The sequence below is a fragment of the Corvus moneduloides genome, chromosome 2, assembly GCF_009650955.1.
Source record: "Corvus moneduloides isolate bCorMon1 chromosome 2, bCorMon1.pri, whole genome shotgun sequence".
Classification (NCBI taxonomy): Eukaryota; Metazoa; Chordata; class Aves; order Passeriformes; family Corvidae; genus Corvus; species Corvus moneduloides.
Window position 1 is genome coordinate 97,508,769 of NC_045477.1, and position 18,567 is coordinate 97,527,335.

The 18,567-nt window shown below is 37.8% G+C and overlaps 1 protein-coding gene across 15 annotated transcripts in view; it reads right to left on the bottom strand.

Annotated features, from left to right (window-relative positions):
- Positions 1–18,567, bottom strand: part of MCF2L (MCF.2 cell line derived transforming sequence like) — a 156,765-nt gene that overhangs the window by 14,351 nt on the left and 123,847 nt on the right. For all 15 annotated transcript variants that reach the window (XR_004238425.1, XM_032100515.1, XM_032100524.1 and 12 more), the window contains 14 exons: positions 13,439–13,558; positions 12,515–12,631; positions 11,857–12,006; positions 11,051–11,175; positions 9,221–9,335; positions 8,143–8,262; positions 7,134–7,325; positions 6,748–6,939; positions 5,932–6,091; positions 5,717–5,787; positions 4,604–4,680; positions 3,482–3,548; positions 2,178–2,293; positions 1,150–1,219 (listed from right to left, as the gene is read on the bottom strand). Coding sequence is in view for 14 of the 15 variants with exons in the window: in XM_032100515.1 (XP_031956406.1) it covers positions 1,150–1,219; positions 2,178–2,293; positions 3,482–3,548; positions 4,604–4,680; positions 5,717–5,787; positions 5,932–6,091; positions 6,748–6,939; positions 7,134–7,325; positions 8,143–8,262; positions 9,221–9,335; positions 11,051–11,175; positions 11,857–12,006; positions 12,515–12,631; positions 13,439–13,558 (1,692 nt within the window). In the remaining variant the exon portion in view is untranslated. The remainder of the gene's footprint in view (positions 1–1,149; positions 1,220–2,177; positions 2,294–3,481; positions 3,549–4,603; positions 4,681–5,716; positions 5,788–5,931; positions 6,092–6,747; positions 6,940–7,133; positions 7,326–8,142; positions 8,263–9,220; positions 9,336–11,050; positions 11,176–11,856; positions 12,007–12,514; positions 12,632–13,438; positions 13,559–18,567) is intronic.

An 18,567-nucleotide genomic window follows, 5' to 3' on the forward strand; every position in this document is an offset into this window, starting at 1 on the left:
TAATAGACAAAGCTCATAACATTTTTTTTCATTTGCAATAATGCTATGAAAAAAACAACCACCAACAAAAATTGAATCATTGTTTTTTGCTTGGGATGCCTCAAGGAATTGCAAAATCACTGATTTTGTAACGGCTACTAATTTGGGACTTTCAAAATAAAATATTCCTGTTAATTTTTGCTTCAGTTGAATGCTAAACACCTTATGAAGAAGTACATGTTATATTTACAAATATATTTCTACTACAATATGAAAAATATCTCTGACTGCCCAGCCATGAGACCCACTGTGCAGCTTTTAAAAAAGACTTTGTCCTTTTTCTTTATTTTCCTTTCACAAATGTGTTTTTCACTGGGAGTCACACTGAGGTTAACCAAGCAGTTTGCTCTCCCTTATTACTTCAGACATTAAATAGCATTACTTCAGCACTTGTTGAAAGCAAAAAGAAATAAAGAGTGTTGAAAATGTCATAGTAATCACAGATACAAAGGAAAGACCAGGTAGGAAATCAGCAGGCACAGAAGTACCTCCATCCCTCAGTTTTAGGAAACAGCATCTCCATGGATGTAGCCAGTAAACAGAAGGGGGAGGGACGGCTCCTCCCAGGAGCTTTAGAGCATCAACAGGCAGCAACAACAGGAGACTGATTTCCATACACATATTCTTATTTAGCCTTTAGTATACTACAGCTGAGTCTCATTGTTTAGTACATCCCCAATTAAAAAAGTTTAATTTTGTCATAGCTTTCTATTTTCAGAATAAAAATATTTTGGACTTACTCTGTTGAGGTCCTCTTTAAAGAAAACAGAAAAGAAGAACAACAACAACAATCCAATAAAGAAATCAAACCAAGTAAACCAACCATTTATAGTGATGAGAAAAAATGCAGTGCATGATTCCTCTTCATGCTTTCCTAACTGCCACTTTAAAAAAGCAGTTTTCTTTTAACGAGGTAATAGATTTTCCTAATAAAATTAATTGTGCTGCACAGGGGAAAATAACCCTCAAATAACATCTACATTCTCAGCCTATTACATGCTCAGGACAAACAAAGGGGATGTGGTGGCAATTGCTACATGAGAAGCACTCTCATGTGTTGCAGTCCTAAAGAGGTTTGTGAATGAAGTGCCAGCAAAAGGCAACACATACCTGATCCAGAAAGCACCGTCCTACTAGTTCTGGGTATTCCACATAGGTTTCTAGTTCTCTCAAGAATATTCTATGAGGAAGAGAATTTTCTTAGAGCACACATTAAAGAAAGTTGTCATAATGTTCACAGTCTCGCAATGAGTTCTCTCAACTTTTGGAAACAGAGTTGTAATGCTACAAAACATAATTCTTCTAGATCATACACTTTAAAAGGGTTAGCAAATTAAAACAAATATTCTGACCAATTTCTTTTAGCTTACTGTTGCTGCAACTGAAATCAAATATAGAGTTGGGGAAAGAAGGGGGATTTAATTTCCCTTCCTTATGTATTCAGCAGCAGGATTTGTACAGTTTAAAGTGTTTGGGTTTTGCTACCAACCACCACAAACCAAACAACCCAAAAATCACCTTCCCAAAATTAAAAGGAAACTCACCCAAAAAACCAATTAAAAAAATCAGTGGCAAAACTTTCATTCAGTTTTACCTGAATAAGAAACAACTACTTAATAGGCTTAACTCCTCTTGAAAATGAATTTCTCTTTCCTATGAATTTAAATATTATCATATGAAGAAATACACCTCTAGCAGCAAGGATTCAGACTTCAGAGAGGCCACTCAAAATATATTTTAATATATAAAAATACATATGTTTTTTATATATTCATTTTATATATTATTTAAATATAAATGTAAGATGTAAGAGTTTGTGGTTTAGAACCATAATTCACTTTCCATAGCAAAAGTAATAAAAAAAAGAAACCCAAATAAAGCCCACTTTAATTATCTTGTAACCAGATCCAAATATCTTGCTTCAGAAAGATGACCACAATGCAAAATTCTACCTACTGCAAATATGCAGTTTCACACAGCTTTGGTCATCTTTTATAGATATTTTGCTTTTCCTCTTCTGTGCAATACAATGTTGACATGCCAGATAGATAAGTTGAACTCAGTAAGGAGTTAAATTAAAATTCAAAGTAAAGAATCTCATCCAAATGCTGTTCTTAGAAGAAAATGCAAATCTTCACCTGTTGTGAAAGTGATAAATTTCTTCCATATTTCCAAACAAGATATCCTTCTTATTTTGCAGTTCTGGTGAAATTAGATGAGCCATTAAGGGGTTGTCCATCTCTGCAGCATAACCCTACAACACAGGAGAGAGGCACAATGACTATCTCCCTTTACTTGCAGTACTTCTCTCTCTAACAAGGCAGTCTGCCTTCAGGCTGACAGACAAGAAAGAGCTCAGTATTAATCATGAAAGAAGCATACAAATTCTGTTTTTCCATCACCCCACTCAGACACACACACAGTCTTTAAAAAGACACTTGAGTAATTCCTGCAATTCTAGATAAGTGAGGATGAAACGTTTGCAATAATCTTCACCCAGTAAAGGCTCTGCATTCCCATACTGCTTACAAATTACAGCTCATACTCTTTTTGTTAAGGCTTTACACATCTGAATTTAGAGCCCAAATTCCAGTACACACACAAGCCTTCATGCCTGTCTTAGCCATTATTACGAAGGAATAAGCTGACTGTATTTACTTGTGCAGGTAACAGAAACAATTAAGCTAAAAATTCTGTTTAAGGCACTTCCATTTGAATTGGTATCAAATGGAGTAGCTTTAGATTCCCACATCTTCCACTTGTCATGTAAGTACACATTCTCTTGTCTGTTTATCTGGCACAGATAAGGACACAGGTGGCTTTAGCCCAGCACTGTTCTCCTCTGGTCCTGAGGTCACTAATCTGCATTCTCTCAAAACACTAAAAACACTAAACAAACAAAACACTCCCAACAAATCAACCAGAAAAACTGCAGGTTTTTTATAAGCAGATTATTACAAGGCCTGTAATGAAAAAGAAACCTGTTCCCACAGTTGTACCCAACACATGTGGAAGATCACTTAAAGATATGCAAAGAAAGATGTAAGAAACAAATTTTCTCCTCTGACACAGGAGTCTCTTGATGCAGATTCACATTCCTGTGTGACACACGACCTTCTTGGAACTGACCTAAGACTCTGGAAAGAACTTTTGCAGGAATTAATGATCATTACAAATCTCACTATGATTCCACCTAAATACTACGGCATATCTTATTTTCTGCTCAATTTGTGCTTTCTAATACAAAATCCTAGTTGTATGACTATTTCTAGAAAAAAAGTCACATACTGCTGTCTCTGTGAAAATATGATGAGAAAGGAAAAATATAATGATCACACTGCTTGACAGAACAAACAGAGGCTTTACAGTGGTAAGGAAAACATAAGAGCATCCATGAAATGCAAGAGATTCACTAATATCCACAGTGAAATTTAGTCTTTACCTCAAGAACACAGAGAAGTTCTTCCACATATGCTCGTTCAGTCTCAATAAGTTCATTCATTACATGCCTGTGGACAAAGAATGATAATTAAGGAGGGCCTATTTACTTATGCAAAGTAATGAGGCAACATTGATTTTGTCTGTGTTTCTTCTATACTTTAGACAATAAAAGAACAATTTCCAGGTAATGGAAAACATGATGTTCCATGGATATTCCTTTCGGCAGTTCATATATCCTTGCTGAGGGATATGTATTTTTAAAACATTTTGAAATTTTTGAAAATGTGTTTGAACAGGAAAAAGTCAAATCTAGCAGCTTAAGCACTGTAGTAACTGAATTGAAGCAGTGGAGTGTTTTATCATTGTATGTACAAAGCCTGGTTATGCTGTGTTTGCAGCTATTATGGGACCTGGAGTTGGAGCTGCATAGGATTGTCAAATACAGACTTAAAGCTACACTGGTCATTTTAAATTAGAGGCATTTAGGGAACACTTTAAATATCTCGATGATGCTTTAAGTTTCATTTCCCTAATGATCAAGCATTGAATCATACTTCCCCCCAAACTCCTTCCCTTGTGATTTTGTGTGATGTAACAGAAGGTTATAACAGTAAAAAGACCATTTAAGTAGCCAGCTTAGAGGTAAAAATGCAAGGTCTGCTATATGCATTGCAGGTGGTACTAAGTAATTTCTGTAACATAAATGATGCTGTTCAGTTTTTATACAAGTGATTTTCTGATAACCTTTATGAAAACAGGAACTAAAAAGAGTCCAATAAAAAGACAAAGTCTCAAAGCACGGAGACCAAAACCTTCAACAGATTTACAGGAGGCTTATTACTCAAAACTGTATCATCTCTGAAATGAAAATACGTAGTTGTCCTGCCACAGCATCACCTCACTGCAGCAAAGGTAGAGTCTGTTACTACTCAAACTCTAAATAATGCTCCAGGCAGCATAAAATATCTTCCTCTGTGCACAGAGCATAGCCAATGCATTTCAAAAAGCACTGAGGGTTATTTCAAAGAAGTATACTGGTTTTATCAAATCCTTAGCCAAACTCAGGCTTTGCTGGAACCAGATCAGAGAAAACACACACTTTTGCTTATCAAAATATACTTACTGCCGTAACACAGCTAGGTTTTCTTCATCATCCATTGTAGATCCTCCTCTGCTTTGATGGAGTTCAGTCATTTCACTCTAAAGAAGGAAACAAATAAACAATGAAAAAAATAATCATGGCATCACAGATGTGGGAAGAACACTTTAAGATACAGAGCTTTGTGTTCAGCACTTTCCACTGGAAAGACTGTACTCCACTAAAAATGAGGGTAGTTTGCAAGAATGCTGTGAAAAAAATTCAAGTCAGCCTGAAGGTTTTGAAGCACACAACATTGGACGTGGGAAGTTCTCCATCAGAGGCCAGTTTAGAAAAGGTGGTGGTTCAAAGCCCCTTTTCAAGAAGACATCAGAGCACCAGCATAATCTTGTAGGCAACACTGGCCTTAGTCTGTTTTCCAAGCTAAAAGTAAGGTACTGTGCTAACTTTCCGGTTACTTCTTAACCTGATACAGAAATTCACTCTTAAAACATTTACTGAATGGCTAAACCTAACTATGGCTTGCTGAAAAAAGAGAGGGGTTCTGCTTTCAACCCCTCCTTGAACCACCCCTTTTCTCCAAATGTTGTCCATCCTGGTCATGTGGTTCTGCCTTCCTCCTTGCATTGTCTTTTGCTGAACCTTTGCTGAATTGATTCAACTCTCCAAACCAGTGAGGAACTACTTGTTTCTGTTGCTGCTGTTAGGATACTTCCCTTGCTGGATGCAGGGCAGGAATACCATCCCCACTTGGGAATGGCAATCCACTAGGTCAGGTGAAGCTGTCTTGGAGCCATTGACAACTACCTCTCCATGGTCAATGGTTTTAAGAGTAGCCACTTACTACAGGCAAATAAAAAAAATGTTTCCTCTTCATAGACTTAATATGTTGCTGCCCCTAACATTTTTCCTAATATTGGCAGCTATATACTTTACCTTCCCTCATAACCAGCCCAGCAACAAAGCAGCCCCTATTTAAACCACATAACTGTTTCACCAGCGTTACTTCAACTGGTAGAATGCCATCACTTTTTCAGTGGAATTCCTTCTTTCTTATTGAGAGTTCCTGAATATTCTGTTGCACTATGACTTTTTCAAGTAGTGCATGCGTGAAAAATGCAAAGTAAAAAAAAATACCTTTCCTTTTCTGTAGTTTACCCTCCGAAGCGCGCTGCTTTCTGAGTTGGACGTATTTTCTCTTTGAAGACCTAAACATGTAAACCACAATCACACAGAAGTTAGAACTGGATCAGATCTGACACAGATACTCATGCAACCACAAATTATGGCTGGAAGTTTCTTTAAGTTTCTCAGCATAGCACAAAAAATTAAAGGCTAATACTGATACTTACCTGGAGAGGTACAAGGGGATTTTACAAATGCTTCAGGTCTTGGAGCAACTGGCTGAACAGGACGTGTCTGCTTAGCTGCCAGTTTCTTAAGACTTACTTGCCGCTTTTGAAACATTTCTTCCATACTTTCTTGCTTCTGGAAAACCTTTTGCACATGCTCCTACCATTGCCATGGAAATAAAAACCAACTTAAATTAAAAAAATAATTTAAACAATTGATTATAATTTTTAAATTCCTGTCAGAGACCTAGCAACAAGCTACCTTGACATCTACAGCATATAGATTTAAAATTGCAATTACTTTTATACCACATACAGAAATATTACACTAACTCTTCACTCTTAACAAGGTGTAATTTACTGTGATTTAGTACACTTAAAAATTGGAACATCACTTCAAAAATATTTTGTGTGCTTACTATAGAGAAATCTGAGATTCAAGTTTCAATTAAAAAAAATTTTTTTGAGTGTCTAAAGGTTCTGTTACGTGAAGAGATCGACCAAGAAGAAAACAAAAATATTAAAAAAAAAAATTGCACATTTCTGCTACATAAAAAAATGATAAATATTCACGCAGGAGAATTTTTTTTTAAAAGCAATTTTACTATCTGAAAAATTGAAGTAGTTATGAAAAGTCTCTGAAGCCCTTGATGCTTATCCAAAGATATGATGAGACTCAGGCACGGAAATGTGTTGGCTTTCCAGTTCACAGGTATAACTCCTAGTACTGATTATGTAGCTTTATCAATGGCAGTACAAGAGAGCAATTCTAAAATGAACAAATGGACACACAGATACATAAACATCATCTGGTACCTTTAGGTCTTCATTGAGGATGTGTGCATACTCTCTGTAAATTTTATTCAACTCCTTGATTTTATTGCCAGCACCAGTATCTAGGAATTTCTCGATCTCCTGTAATGCTGATTCTGCACCATCCTGAGACTGACACTTATCTACCGGCTGGGAAGCCAGCAGGTAAATTCCTTCATCACACCACTTCATAGACTAGAAACAGAAAAGAACAGGCTCAGAATGCACCAATGTCAGCATCATACACTAAGAATCTAAAACACCTCAACCTTGTCATGTATTCAGCTATTTAAAGAGAAAACTTCCAGCACACGGAGATAACATTACCTACCATTATGACAATTGTTTGACTGAGGTTTCGGGAAACAACTGTTGCATACTAAATTTACCTTCTCTAGTAAGTCATGCAGTTCCAGAGATTTGTTAAGAAGATTTCTTCTGCGTTCTATCTCAGTGGTGAAGGCATCACAAAGATGATGAAGTTCACTGCATTTTGGAATAATGGAGTCCACAGCATAATGATTGCTTTGAATAAAAGCATCACGCTCTGAGGCTAACATTCTGGCTTTTGCTATGGTTTCCTAAAAAACAAGCACTGATTTAAGTACATCTTTCCTTGGATCAAGATCAATGAAAAAATTTTAAAATTGTTTCTATGCAGTGAAATACACATATTGATAAAGAATACATCTTTGGTTAATAGCTGTCCTGCTTAATAAATCAAAGTGATTTCCTGTCGTTCCAGATGCCCAAGAACTTTCATGTACCAGAGTACTTCAGAAACAATAGTGAATTTAATCACAGGCCTTCTTGTGAAGGAACCATTGCTGTCTTTCTATGCCTTATTCAGCAGTGTCTATGTGTGTATGTATGCAACTTGGGCTATAGCAACAATCTGAACTCAAATTAAAAAATACCTATCTCACCCTTAAGAGCAATGACCTCAGGTAAAGAGCAACTTGTTTCACTGTGAAGCACAGATCAGAAAAAGGTTCCCTTTCTACACTGTTCAGTGTATGTTTCTGTTTGCCATCTTTATTGTACACTCAATATGCAGCTTTCTTATTTCTACGATTTATTGAAAAATGTGGCTTTAATAGGAATAGAAGTGGCCCCTTGATCAGTAAATGCAAAACTTGGCTATGTAAACACTTCATGGAATTCCTACATGAAGCAATCAACTTTGTGACTGGTCACTCTGCTCTTTATTGAGGAATGTCCAAGAATTACTCTGCTCCAATGGCTAAAGGCTTTATTCCAGGCTCCTTCTGTACATTACCTGGGACACTGATTCTGCTTTGCTGTCAGCTTAAGCTGACGCACTCAACAACCAAATCCCATTCCCCTCTGCATATGCATTGTCATAGTAGCAATTAAGGAGGCTTGCAGAGTTCTTACATATGATTTTTCTTCAAAGTTGGCAAGATCTTTCAAAATATGCTCCACATGTGAACTGCTGTTTCCCACATCTGTGAAAGCAGACAGTCTCTCAGACACAATATCCAAAGCTGCTTTGACCTGAAATGAGACACAGCTATGTATGAACAAAGAGAGCGCCACCTCCCTGGAGACCAGAGTTAAATAGCTGATAGCCACTATTTGCAGTCAGGTGACTCGCATTATGTGGTTACTGGGGCACAGGGATAAAACACCTTTTTTTGTTAGCCTACCTTTCCCCCCAATTCGAAATGAAAACAAATACAAAGAAAAGGCAGTGAAGTAATCTTGTTTCCTGGTACTGAAAAAGATGCAGGAAAACTAATGCTAAGGAAACATTTATGATCTTGCTTTTACCAGAAGACAATGACACAAAGCAACACTAATGTTAACAGCAAACCATGAGAGAGAGCTCCCCACCCTAGCAACTGGTTTAGAGACAGACAAATGCTTGCAAGAGGGTTTCTGAGTGTTGCTCTTGTGGAGACACAGGAGCTGTGCTCCAATATTGGCTACACCAGGATAAAGGGTCTGTAGGTGCCACCAAGCACATGAGTTAAACAACATGAGATCAGAAACTGGCAGTAAAAATTGTAGTTCAGCCTCCACCCAGCTTCTGACACTGTGGTCGCAACTTCCCACCCACAGTGCTGGAGACAGTTTTCATAAAATTTCAGCCAGAAGGTTTAGTTGAGACTTGGTTCCATAAAAGGACCTATTGGAAAGATGAAAATGTTGCAGCAGCATTTTTTGTTTCTATGGTACAGAACAGGTTTCAAATGAGCTTTTAAATGCTTATACACTGCTGAGTGCATGGAAACAAAATATCCTAAGACTGTAGAAGAAAAAGATGTTATGTCTCCATAGGCAAGAATTCAAACTAGTAAAGATAGCAGTATGTCAAGTAAGGACAGGTACAAGAAAAAGGTTGGAAAAAGCTTTCAAATACACACAAGAGCTGTAAAACAAGAGCAGGAAGTATTTTCTTCTGAATCATTTCTACATTACCAAATATTGACTGCCACCAAGACGTTCTCACCTCTCTGAAATTCTGTTCAAAATTCCGAAGGCGCAGACACTGCTCTAGTTTTTGCTGGTGCTTAATCCAAAACTCATCAAAGGCGGTCTCTGTTTCATGTAATTGAGCCAGTAGCCTTAAAAAATCGAAACAAAACACATTAAAAAAATACTCTAAGAATGATGGGTGCAACCTTCCAGGGACAATGCAATCTTCCACAGTAAACAAAAAGCCTCCCCAAAGCAGTATTTTCCAGAACAAATAAACTGGGTACAGGAAATGTTTTTTGTATTGCACAGTATCATTTCCTACAATAACACTGATGTAAAAAACTAAAACCCAACACAAACATTAAGTTCTGAAAAACGGGCAAATGATTATTTTAAGCACCTTCTCAGCTTTGGCCTGGGGACATGGGATCTGGGGTTAACATACATAAATAAAATACATAAATGTGTCTCAGTTAAGACTCAGAGGAACCCAAGCATTAGGATATAAGGAAAAATTAAGGTAAAAATTTGTACTGCTGTGACCAGCCAGCTGCCCTTACATTTCATTCTTTGGAGCAAAGCTCACTATAAACCTGAAGGCCATTGTTCCTTCTCTTCCAAGGAGAGTTATTAATTAAATATCACAGGCCAGTGTACAGCTGTACTGTGATAAAAAAGATCTTCTTTGATTATAATGCTGGCAAATGACTTAAACCTTTCACTTCTTAACTTACCTTCTATGATTGCATTTGACAGTATGATATCCCATGGACTTTATACAGTGCACTTTGCTGTGCTTAGGCTACATCCAGGGAAGGCTACACATCAGAATTTTAATGCACTTTTGTCTCCGACAGTACAGAAATGAACTCGGAATTTACAAGTTAAAACCAACTAGAGAAAAGGCAGTGACACACACACATAGAGTTTGTTCCAACTTCCGTCAGATATTGTATCGAATAGGAATGTTATGGATAAATTAGCAACCCCCACCCTGATTGTCCTTGGATAGATGATAGCAACAGTGACCAAAAAAAAGTGACTTCTGCCAAGCTTTGTGGATTGGAAAGGACAGTTATTTGGAAAGAAAAGTCGGCCTGAGTGTAGCAGAAACACAGAATGACAGACAAAAAAAGAATGCAGAATACTGCCTGGGGGAAATGAGCTATGCTTTCATAGCTTTGTGAAAATTTACATCTGTGCTACAGTGATATAATGTCTTCAAACCTGGCAGTAATTTGAGGGGGGCGTGTGTGTGGCAGTCAGGGAGCAAAGGAAAACAACACCTATTACTTATATGCCCAAAGAAAGCATATAGGAAATTGTTGCATAGATACTTCAAGAGTGGTGTACCCCTAGCAGCCCTTTAAAGGCTTCTAACAACATTGATAAGGTTTAAAAGAAAAAAAACCCTCCCACTTCTCAGAGACCTAATGGAAATGGACAAATCTACTGAAATAAAGGGAGAGTTCACTTCAGTCTTCCCCTCCTGCCTTCTGTACAGCAGCAAAATTCCCTTGGATTGCACTTCAGTTTCTAAACAAAGCATTGATATTCTTTAAATAAGGAAAAGATGCTCAAGTATATAGTCCAAATGTGACAAAAATGAAAAGAACAGTGTTGTGTGAGATCAGAATTCCAACCCCATTTCCCTATAGCCAGGTGACCCCACAGTGGGCATTAGGCAGATACTTTGTTCAGGACAGATCTGACAACAGAGGAGTTGTGAATGAAATGTTTTATAATGTTCACATTGCAACATTTGCTTATTTGCAAAGCATAAATATGGAATTAGATAACGGAGCTGGGGAGGGGTTGAAAAAGCAGAAAAGCAGCGTGTTTAGTATTTCACACCTCTCACCTTTCTACTGTTGTTTGATTGTCTAGCTGATCTTGATTCAGTTTGTATTCAGGATTCTCAGTAACTGGTTTTGTAATACTTCCAAGGATATCGTCTCCCTGTTCTACTGCTACCCTGATATCCTCCTACAAAACAAAACCAAACCAAAACAAAATCCCCACATGCTGTAGTTGTGTGTTGCTGTTTTTTTAAGCAGAATTCACAAGGCACTGAATTAGAAGAAGGATTTCAATAGCATTCAAGCAAGCACAGTTTGATTAAAAGCAGTGGCTGACAACAGAGAGTAAATGATAAATGTCAGCTTTTTCCATGTTTACCATCTTAAGATCCCAGTGTAACTGAGTTGAATTTTCATGGTAGACAGCCTTCTAGTGTTGCTTTAGGCTACAAATATCTCAAAAATTTTAGATGCACAGTTCTGAAACCGCCAAATAGCTTTCATTTAAGCCTTTTTGAAAGAACATTTGTTCATGCTTCCAAAGGCCATATATTTTAATTTGCATGCAAATACAATCAAATTTCCTGTTGCAAACAAAACTAGAAATTAAACACACCACTACTTACAAAGAAATTACTGTTTCGCATACAATTCATTATGCATCTGTACATACATAAACTGAGTTTCAAGAAAAGTAATTTTTCAATGCAAAAAGGCTTTTTAACATCAAAAAAAATAGAGTTCAATAAGATATTGACGGTTCACATTATTGCTGTCTATTAGCATTGTCCATATTTTCCATTTATATTGGTAGCTATAAATTAAAACAGTTTAACTAGAAGACAGCATCTTCACAGAAATTACATACCTTCATTTTGTCCTTCTTTTCTGTGTGTGTTGCAAGAAGGGAGCTGGTTGATTGCACATCATTTGGTAGTTCTGTTTCAGCCAGCTCAGTCCCAAAGGACTGAAGAATCTGAGCTGTTTGCTTAACCTTTTGGGCGAAACCTTCTATAGCCTTTTGGAATAAAAAGCATTAAAGATGTTTTGTGTTCATCAGACACATATGTACAAACAAACACGTGCACACAAAATATAACTCTCAAAACAAACCCAAACAGATGAATTATAAGATTAAAAAATGGCCAAAGTATAATTTTGCAAGCAACAGATACCGTCACCATTAATTCCTTAATTGTATATTTTTCTTAGGCTTGTATCAGGTGTATCTTCTTCATATTTTTATAATCTGGAGTTATTTTACAACTTGAGCTTTTTCATTCTTGTAGCAAAACCAATAAACCTCCACACAATAACACACTGTAGTTCCTTTGCTCCAAGTGTTCAGAAAACCACTCCCAAGTTATTACTCATATTATTTCTCTAAGATGACTAAGTACCATTGGGAACATCTTCTCACACTGAGCAAGTCAACTTGCATCACTTGGAATCTGTTTTATAAATGACAGGGTATAAAACAGAAGGGTCCATTAGGCTGAAAAGTTAAAACAAAACCTAAGACTTACAGTGCGACGGGACAGCCATCTGCTATGGCAGTAATCCAGGGTGCCACCAAGATCTTCTGTTAATTGTGTCTTATCAATGTAACCCTGCAGTTCTGATACTGAGCCCAGCATTATGATCTGCGGCAGGACAGAAAAAAGTGAACGTGATCACTGGTGACAAGTCCCTTCTTAAGGATTCTAAGCCCCATCCTTCAGACACTGACAAAGAAGATGCATTTTAATATAAAAGTGAGAGATGGAACTGTTTCCTGTGGGTATAGAAAACAAACTTAACAGTTCTTTCAGTTGAAGACGATGTAAATGTAAATGACTGAATATGAGCATGGGCACCAGGCACATTAAAAAAAAGCTTATGGATTATACAGCATAACACTGCCAGATTTTTTTATCTTGATAAACCATACTTGGCTATTTTCTAAAAGCAACATCCATTTCTTGTTCATTTTCCCTTGTTATCCTGGGTGTGCAGGAGAGAACGACAGTGTCTACATGGATTTGTCAAGTTCCCCAAAATAAGTGAAAGATGAGGGGAAATTTTCTTAAAGACCATCTTTTACCCTTGAAATTTACATCTGATAAGCACAACTTTTATATCATCAGCTCATATAGTTTCAAATTTTATTTTAAAATAGAAATGCTGTACACTTGCAAACAAAAGGACAATCTGTGGGTTTACTGGCAATTTAACAACAGGCATCCATTGCGTGTTTGCTCAAATGACAGAAACCATAGCGTTTGTCCATGGGAAAGGCATCCACTTCAAAATTCACATACTCTTTCAAGAATAAACCACCACGAATGAGCTAAAATTGCTAGAACTGCCTCTAAGCATGGCTTTTTGTTGGGGTTTCTTTGGTCCTCACTGGCTACCTTAAGTACTTTTACAAATTCCTGGTCGTAAAGTGAAAACAGAGCATTACTTACAGGTACTTTCATTTTAAGCTCATCTTTGTTGAATCTGAAAGCAATGTCTGAGAGAGCTCGATGAAAAAATCCCGTTGGGCGCAGCACGAGGACTAATTGCAGGTTTCCTGGGAAAGATGCCTGCAAAGCAAGTTTAGCCTGTTATTTTCTGTGTCTCAGCTCCAGAAAATATTTTTGAACAACGATAAGCCCCTGATAAACCACAAACTAACTGTATCAAAGGCCTCCCATAATGGGGTGACCAATCATATTCTTGCATGGCTAGTACAAGGAGCTTCATTCAAAAGACATTTACTTGTCTTTGGGAACAGGGAATCAATTCTCTTGGAATAAATTTTTTTTCAGGGCTGGCTTGTACTGCTCTTCAGCTAAGATTACAACCTACCCAAGGAGGCTAATGAACAAACAGCAGTGGCTTAATACTTTTTTTAACAGCAAGACTTTCATGGTTACTTCATCTTCTCTTTAACAGAAGGTGCCAAGAGAAACCTCCATTATTGTATGAAAACCTAACAACAAATTTCTAATTTGTGCATATACTAACTTGCCAGTTGCCTACACAACTCTTTGCCACAGAGGATGAATTTCTCAGGCAGTAACTTAGAAATAAGCTTTAATGTGGCTGACAAAAATAAAAATCAAGCATAAAGATTCTCAGTTCTGTTTTTCTCATCAACTTCCAACTAGCAATCTCATGGATCTTTCCCAGCCCTACAACAGATAGAGGGAAAACAGAAGAAAGGAGAAACAAACAAAAAAAAGCATTAAATTATTAAAAATCAACCTCTACTGTGGCAGAGATTTGCATATTTGGCATTTAGCCACTGCTGGAAACATTCTCCTCTATTCAGTATTTCCACTGTAGGGAGGCAGTGAAATTCACTAAAGAAATGATCATTATAATGATTAAGTATGCAATTTTCTTCATTATAGTGTTGGAAATTATTTCACTTTTCTAGCAAACTGATTTACTGGAGGGAAGAAAGCAAGCCAACAAAAAAAGCCCCACTGACTGAAGGAGCTGTTATGCTGTGCTCTGTTCCAAGCCTAGTGGAACTGTTAGTATCTGGAAGATTGAAGAGTAATTTAATAATAATGTTGAGGTTTCCAAGGGTTCCAGGTACTTAGCATTAGAAATGAAGAACTCTTAAAGTGAAAAGTAGTTTAACACTTTTCTGGAAAACTTCACAGATTCATTGTGGTTTCCCAGATATTCAGTGTACAACCAAGGCTTCAATTTGACTGAGGAACCTTAAAGGTTTGAGATTCTCAATCTACCTCCACTTCAGTGATGTCCAAATTTTCTAGAAAGTACAGTGGTTCAGTCCCAAAGGAGTCTGAGGGCTGGGAACAGAATCCCGGTAATTCTGAGTGGCCTCACTATCTCCTCAGCCTTGCTGTAAAGTTCACTAAAAAAGTACACTGTTCATTAAAACTACAGTACAGATTGTGAAGTTACTAACCCTTAGGTATCAGAGGAAAAACTTTTCATAGAAAATTTCTGACTGTATTAAAAAGAAAAAGAAAATATTATATTTTTCTTACTGTTTTTTATGAATTACCATACAAAGCAAACCCACTAATTTATTTAAGAGACATTGCAACAACAGACAAAAAAATTCTTTAATTAAATCTCCTGGATAAGCCTCTTAGAATGTCAGCCACATTTACTTCTCTCATTCAACAGACATGTCAATTTATTTTGTGCCTGTGTAACAGCACTGTTCAGTCTGACAGCTGTTACTTTTTACCTTTAACTTCCAAAATGTGACGTTTATCCAGTGGCAATGCAAATATTTCAGAATAAAAATGATAAAAGAAATATCTTTTAGACAAGACATTTTGAAAAAAACAAGGTGCCTCCTTGTGAGATATCCACCCCACCACATGTTGTCCTGACATACTGTCTGTGGTCGTGAATATTTGCAACCCACTTAGCCTTACTTGGAGTGCTGGGAAATGCACTGGACAGGGTGCTAGGTAATTTTGAGGCTGCCTTTCCCCACAGAAAGTTGGGTCAGATGGTCTTTCAAGGTCCCTTCCAACCCAACCAGTGATTTTGTGACATTTAGGCTATTTCGGAAGTAAACAGCCATACCCAAACGCAATTTAATAGTAAATTTTTCTGGACTGTGTATTAGCTCTTATGAAATAGAGTTTCATTGCATGATGAAATTAAGTATGGTGTTCAATTCAATGAAAACAGAGAATATGCGTTACAATTATTTTCCATCTCAAGTGTGTCAACCCAAAATGATGCTGTTGAAGTCAATACAGTCTTGTATCACTTGAATTTCCATTCAAGGCCTGACAGAAATTTTCCTTCTCTCTGAATAAAAGCTCAAATTCTAAATTACTTTGACTTTGTCTACAGTATAAACTTGTCTGTGGTGATCTGTTTACTCACTGCTTTTCTTATCCCATATTGTTCCCCCACCCCGCCTTCCCCTGCCCCTAGCCCTGGCCCCTCCCTCAGGCTCTCCCTATTGGTTCCTGTACCCCAACTCCGCCCATGTACCGCCCCTGAGCCCCTGACAAAACCCCCCTGCACCCGGATCAAGAGGTCTCTCTGTTTCTGGGGATTGCAGGGACGAGGTGTAACCATTAAAGGTCCTCTGAAACCCTTATGGAGGGACCCTTCTCGCCTCCTTTGCTGTCACTGTGTTGGAGAGCTGAGAGCTGCCGGAGCAAGAGTGCGGAGCCGTCCGAAGTGGACTACGAGAGGGCAAAATGGTCACACTGCCCTAAACACTCCGCTGAGCTCCCAGGGAAAGCTGCAGCTTGCTAAACTAAACCTAGCACCACAACACTTCTCTCCACTAGTCTGTCTTCATTTGGTTTTGGTTTTTTTCTTCAAAAAAACCTCATGTCTTAAAAAACGATGTCTCCTTCCCTTTTTGTGGCTAGGAGTCAAATCTGCAAATTGATTTTTGTGAAACAAGAATGGGAAGCAGTACTACAGTAAACAATGTTGGACTTGTGCCAGCTATTACAGTTTATCAAAGGTTGTATCTGCCCTGCCAAAATACTACGATTTTTCCTAACTTTTTTTGCTAAAGCCCTGGTGACTTGCAGAGACAATACTATGATGTAAGAGATACTCTGTAGATGCCTGTGAACTTCATTGACCAGTCAACTTCACCCTGAACACTGGAACAAAACAAAAATTCTCTGTTCCAGTCCAGCAGCATATTTGTTTGAAGCCATTGTATGCTAACCAGACAACAAACAATGACTTCTCAATAATGCTTTGCTAAATGTTAAACACCAAAAAATATTCATGTTATGTTTAGCAGTGCTATCAAATAAAGTGCCTTCAAGGACTGTTTCACTGAAGTCAATGAACCTTACTGAGACTCGTTGAAGGGTTTGTAAGCTCAAAAACTGTTTTTTTTTTTTTCTCCAAGTGTCTTTCCTTACTAGATTAATTAATATTAACAGATCCCCCAACATCTTGTCTCAAATACTGAATTTATCAGATTTAATGTCAATGCAAAAGAGACTAGAGGTTATGTTTTTCACATCTCTACAAAAATTAGGAGACCCCAACCCCAGCCCATACATACATTAATCCTTGGTTTGATATTTCATGACAGGCATGGGATTAATCTTCTATCTGTTCATCTCTTTCACTTTCACATCCAGTCAGGTCAGTGTCAAAGACACAGAAAAAGATGTAGATGTGCACATTGTTATCAGCTTTGAATGAAATCTGACCAAAGCAGGAATTTGCATACAGCACAGCTCCAGAATCAAAGCTTTCCAATACACCGAGATCTTTGTTGCCCTACAAGTACCTTGAACCTAGAACATGGGGAGGAATCTTTTCTGGCTGGAAAAAATAAGGAACAACCTTAAATTCTCCAGAAAACCAGTTAATAATTTCTCAGGAGCAGGCTGACCTGCCTGCTTTCAGGCCTCTGTTTCTCAGGGATGGGGAGCCTTCCACTGCATGCCCCAGGTTTCTGGAAAGGGGAAAATGTAGAGAGCCTGAACCCAGTTGAGTTCTGGGCAAAATGTAAAATCAAATTATTATAGAATCACAGAACGGATTGGATTGGAAAGGATCTGAAATATCATCTGTTTCCAAACCCCCCACCAGGGGCAGGAACACATTCCACGAGACCAGGTTGCTCAGGTCCTCATCCAACCTTGCCTTGAACACTTCCAGGATTGAGGCATCCACAACTTCTCTGGGCAACCTGTTCCAGTGCCTCGCTACCCTTACAGTAAAGAATTTCTCCCTAAAATGTAATGTAAGTCTCTCCTTGTTCAGTTTAAAACAACTCCCCCTTGTCCTATCACTATCTGACTGTGTAAAGTCACTGTCCCTCTATTTTATAAGCCCCCTTTAAGTACCAAAAGGCTGCGGTGAGGTCTGGCCCAGAGCCTTCTCTTCTGAACAATCTCACTTCTCTCAGCCTGTTCTCACAGGAGAGATGCTCCATACCTCTGATCACCTTCATGGCCTCCTCTGCACCATATATTAGTTGCATATAACCCTAAGTATCGCTGTTCTTCAGAGTATTACTGACAGAGAGGCTGTGTGTACCACCACTACTGACCCTGAAGTTAAACCAGCTTGCAGAAATATTGTAACCACGTGAGCTGTCAAAGAGCTGACACTTGACTCAGCTTTAGTAGTTCTGTCTTAAAATATTTGGAACAACACTAATTTTCATTTTATGAACAGCTTCAAAATACCCATGTTACCGAACTCTGTGGCAGTGTCTTCCGTTCTGCACTTACTAGTATGCCATAAGCCACAGAGCACTTCTTTCTAAAATACTTCTGTATATAAAGGAGCTAGTAAATACTTGCTTACCTATTTTTCTTCGAGACTGTTTATTTGCAGCTAGAATGAAGAAGTGCCTTACACAGAATTTTTGTCACGAAAGAGTCTTGAATTAAATCAATTCCTAAAAAGAGCAGCTTGAAATCTAGTTTTAAAAACATAGAGCTGTTTTGCATTAGAGCTGTGTTTAATGCTTGTGACATTATGATCCTGCTCTCTGAGCTTAAGTGACTCACTTCTCTATTTTTACATATTAAAAAAATATGTAATATAAAGGAAAATGGCTAACTACCCAAGGATAACTGCAAAAGTGCCTGCATATGTAGTAGTCTCA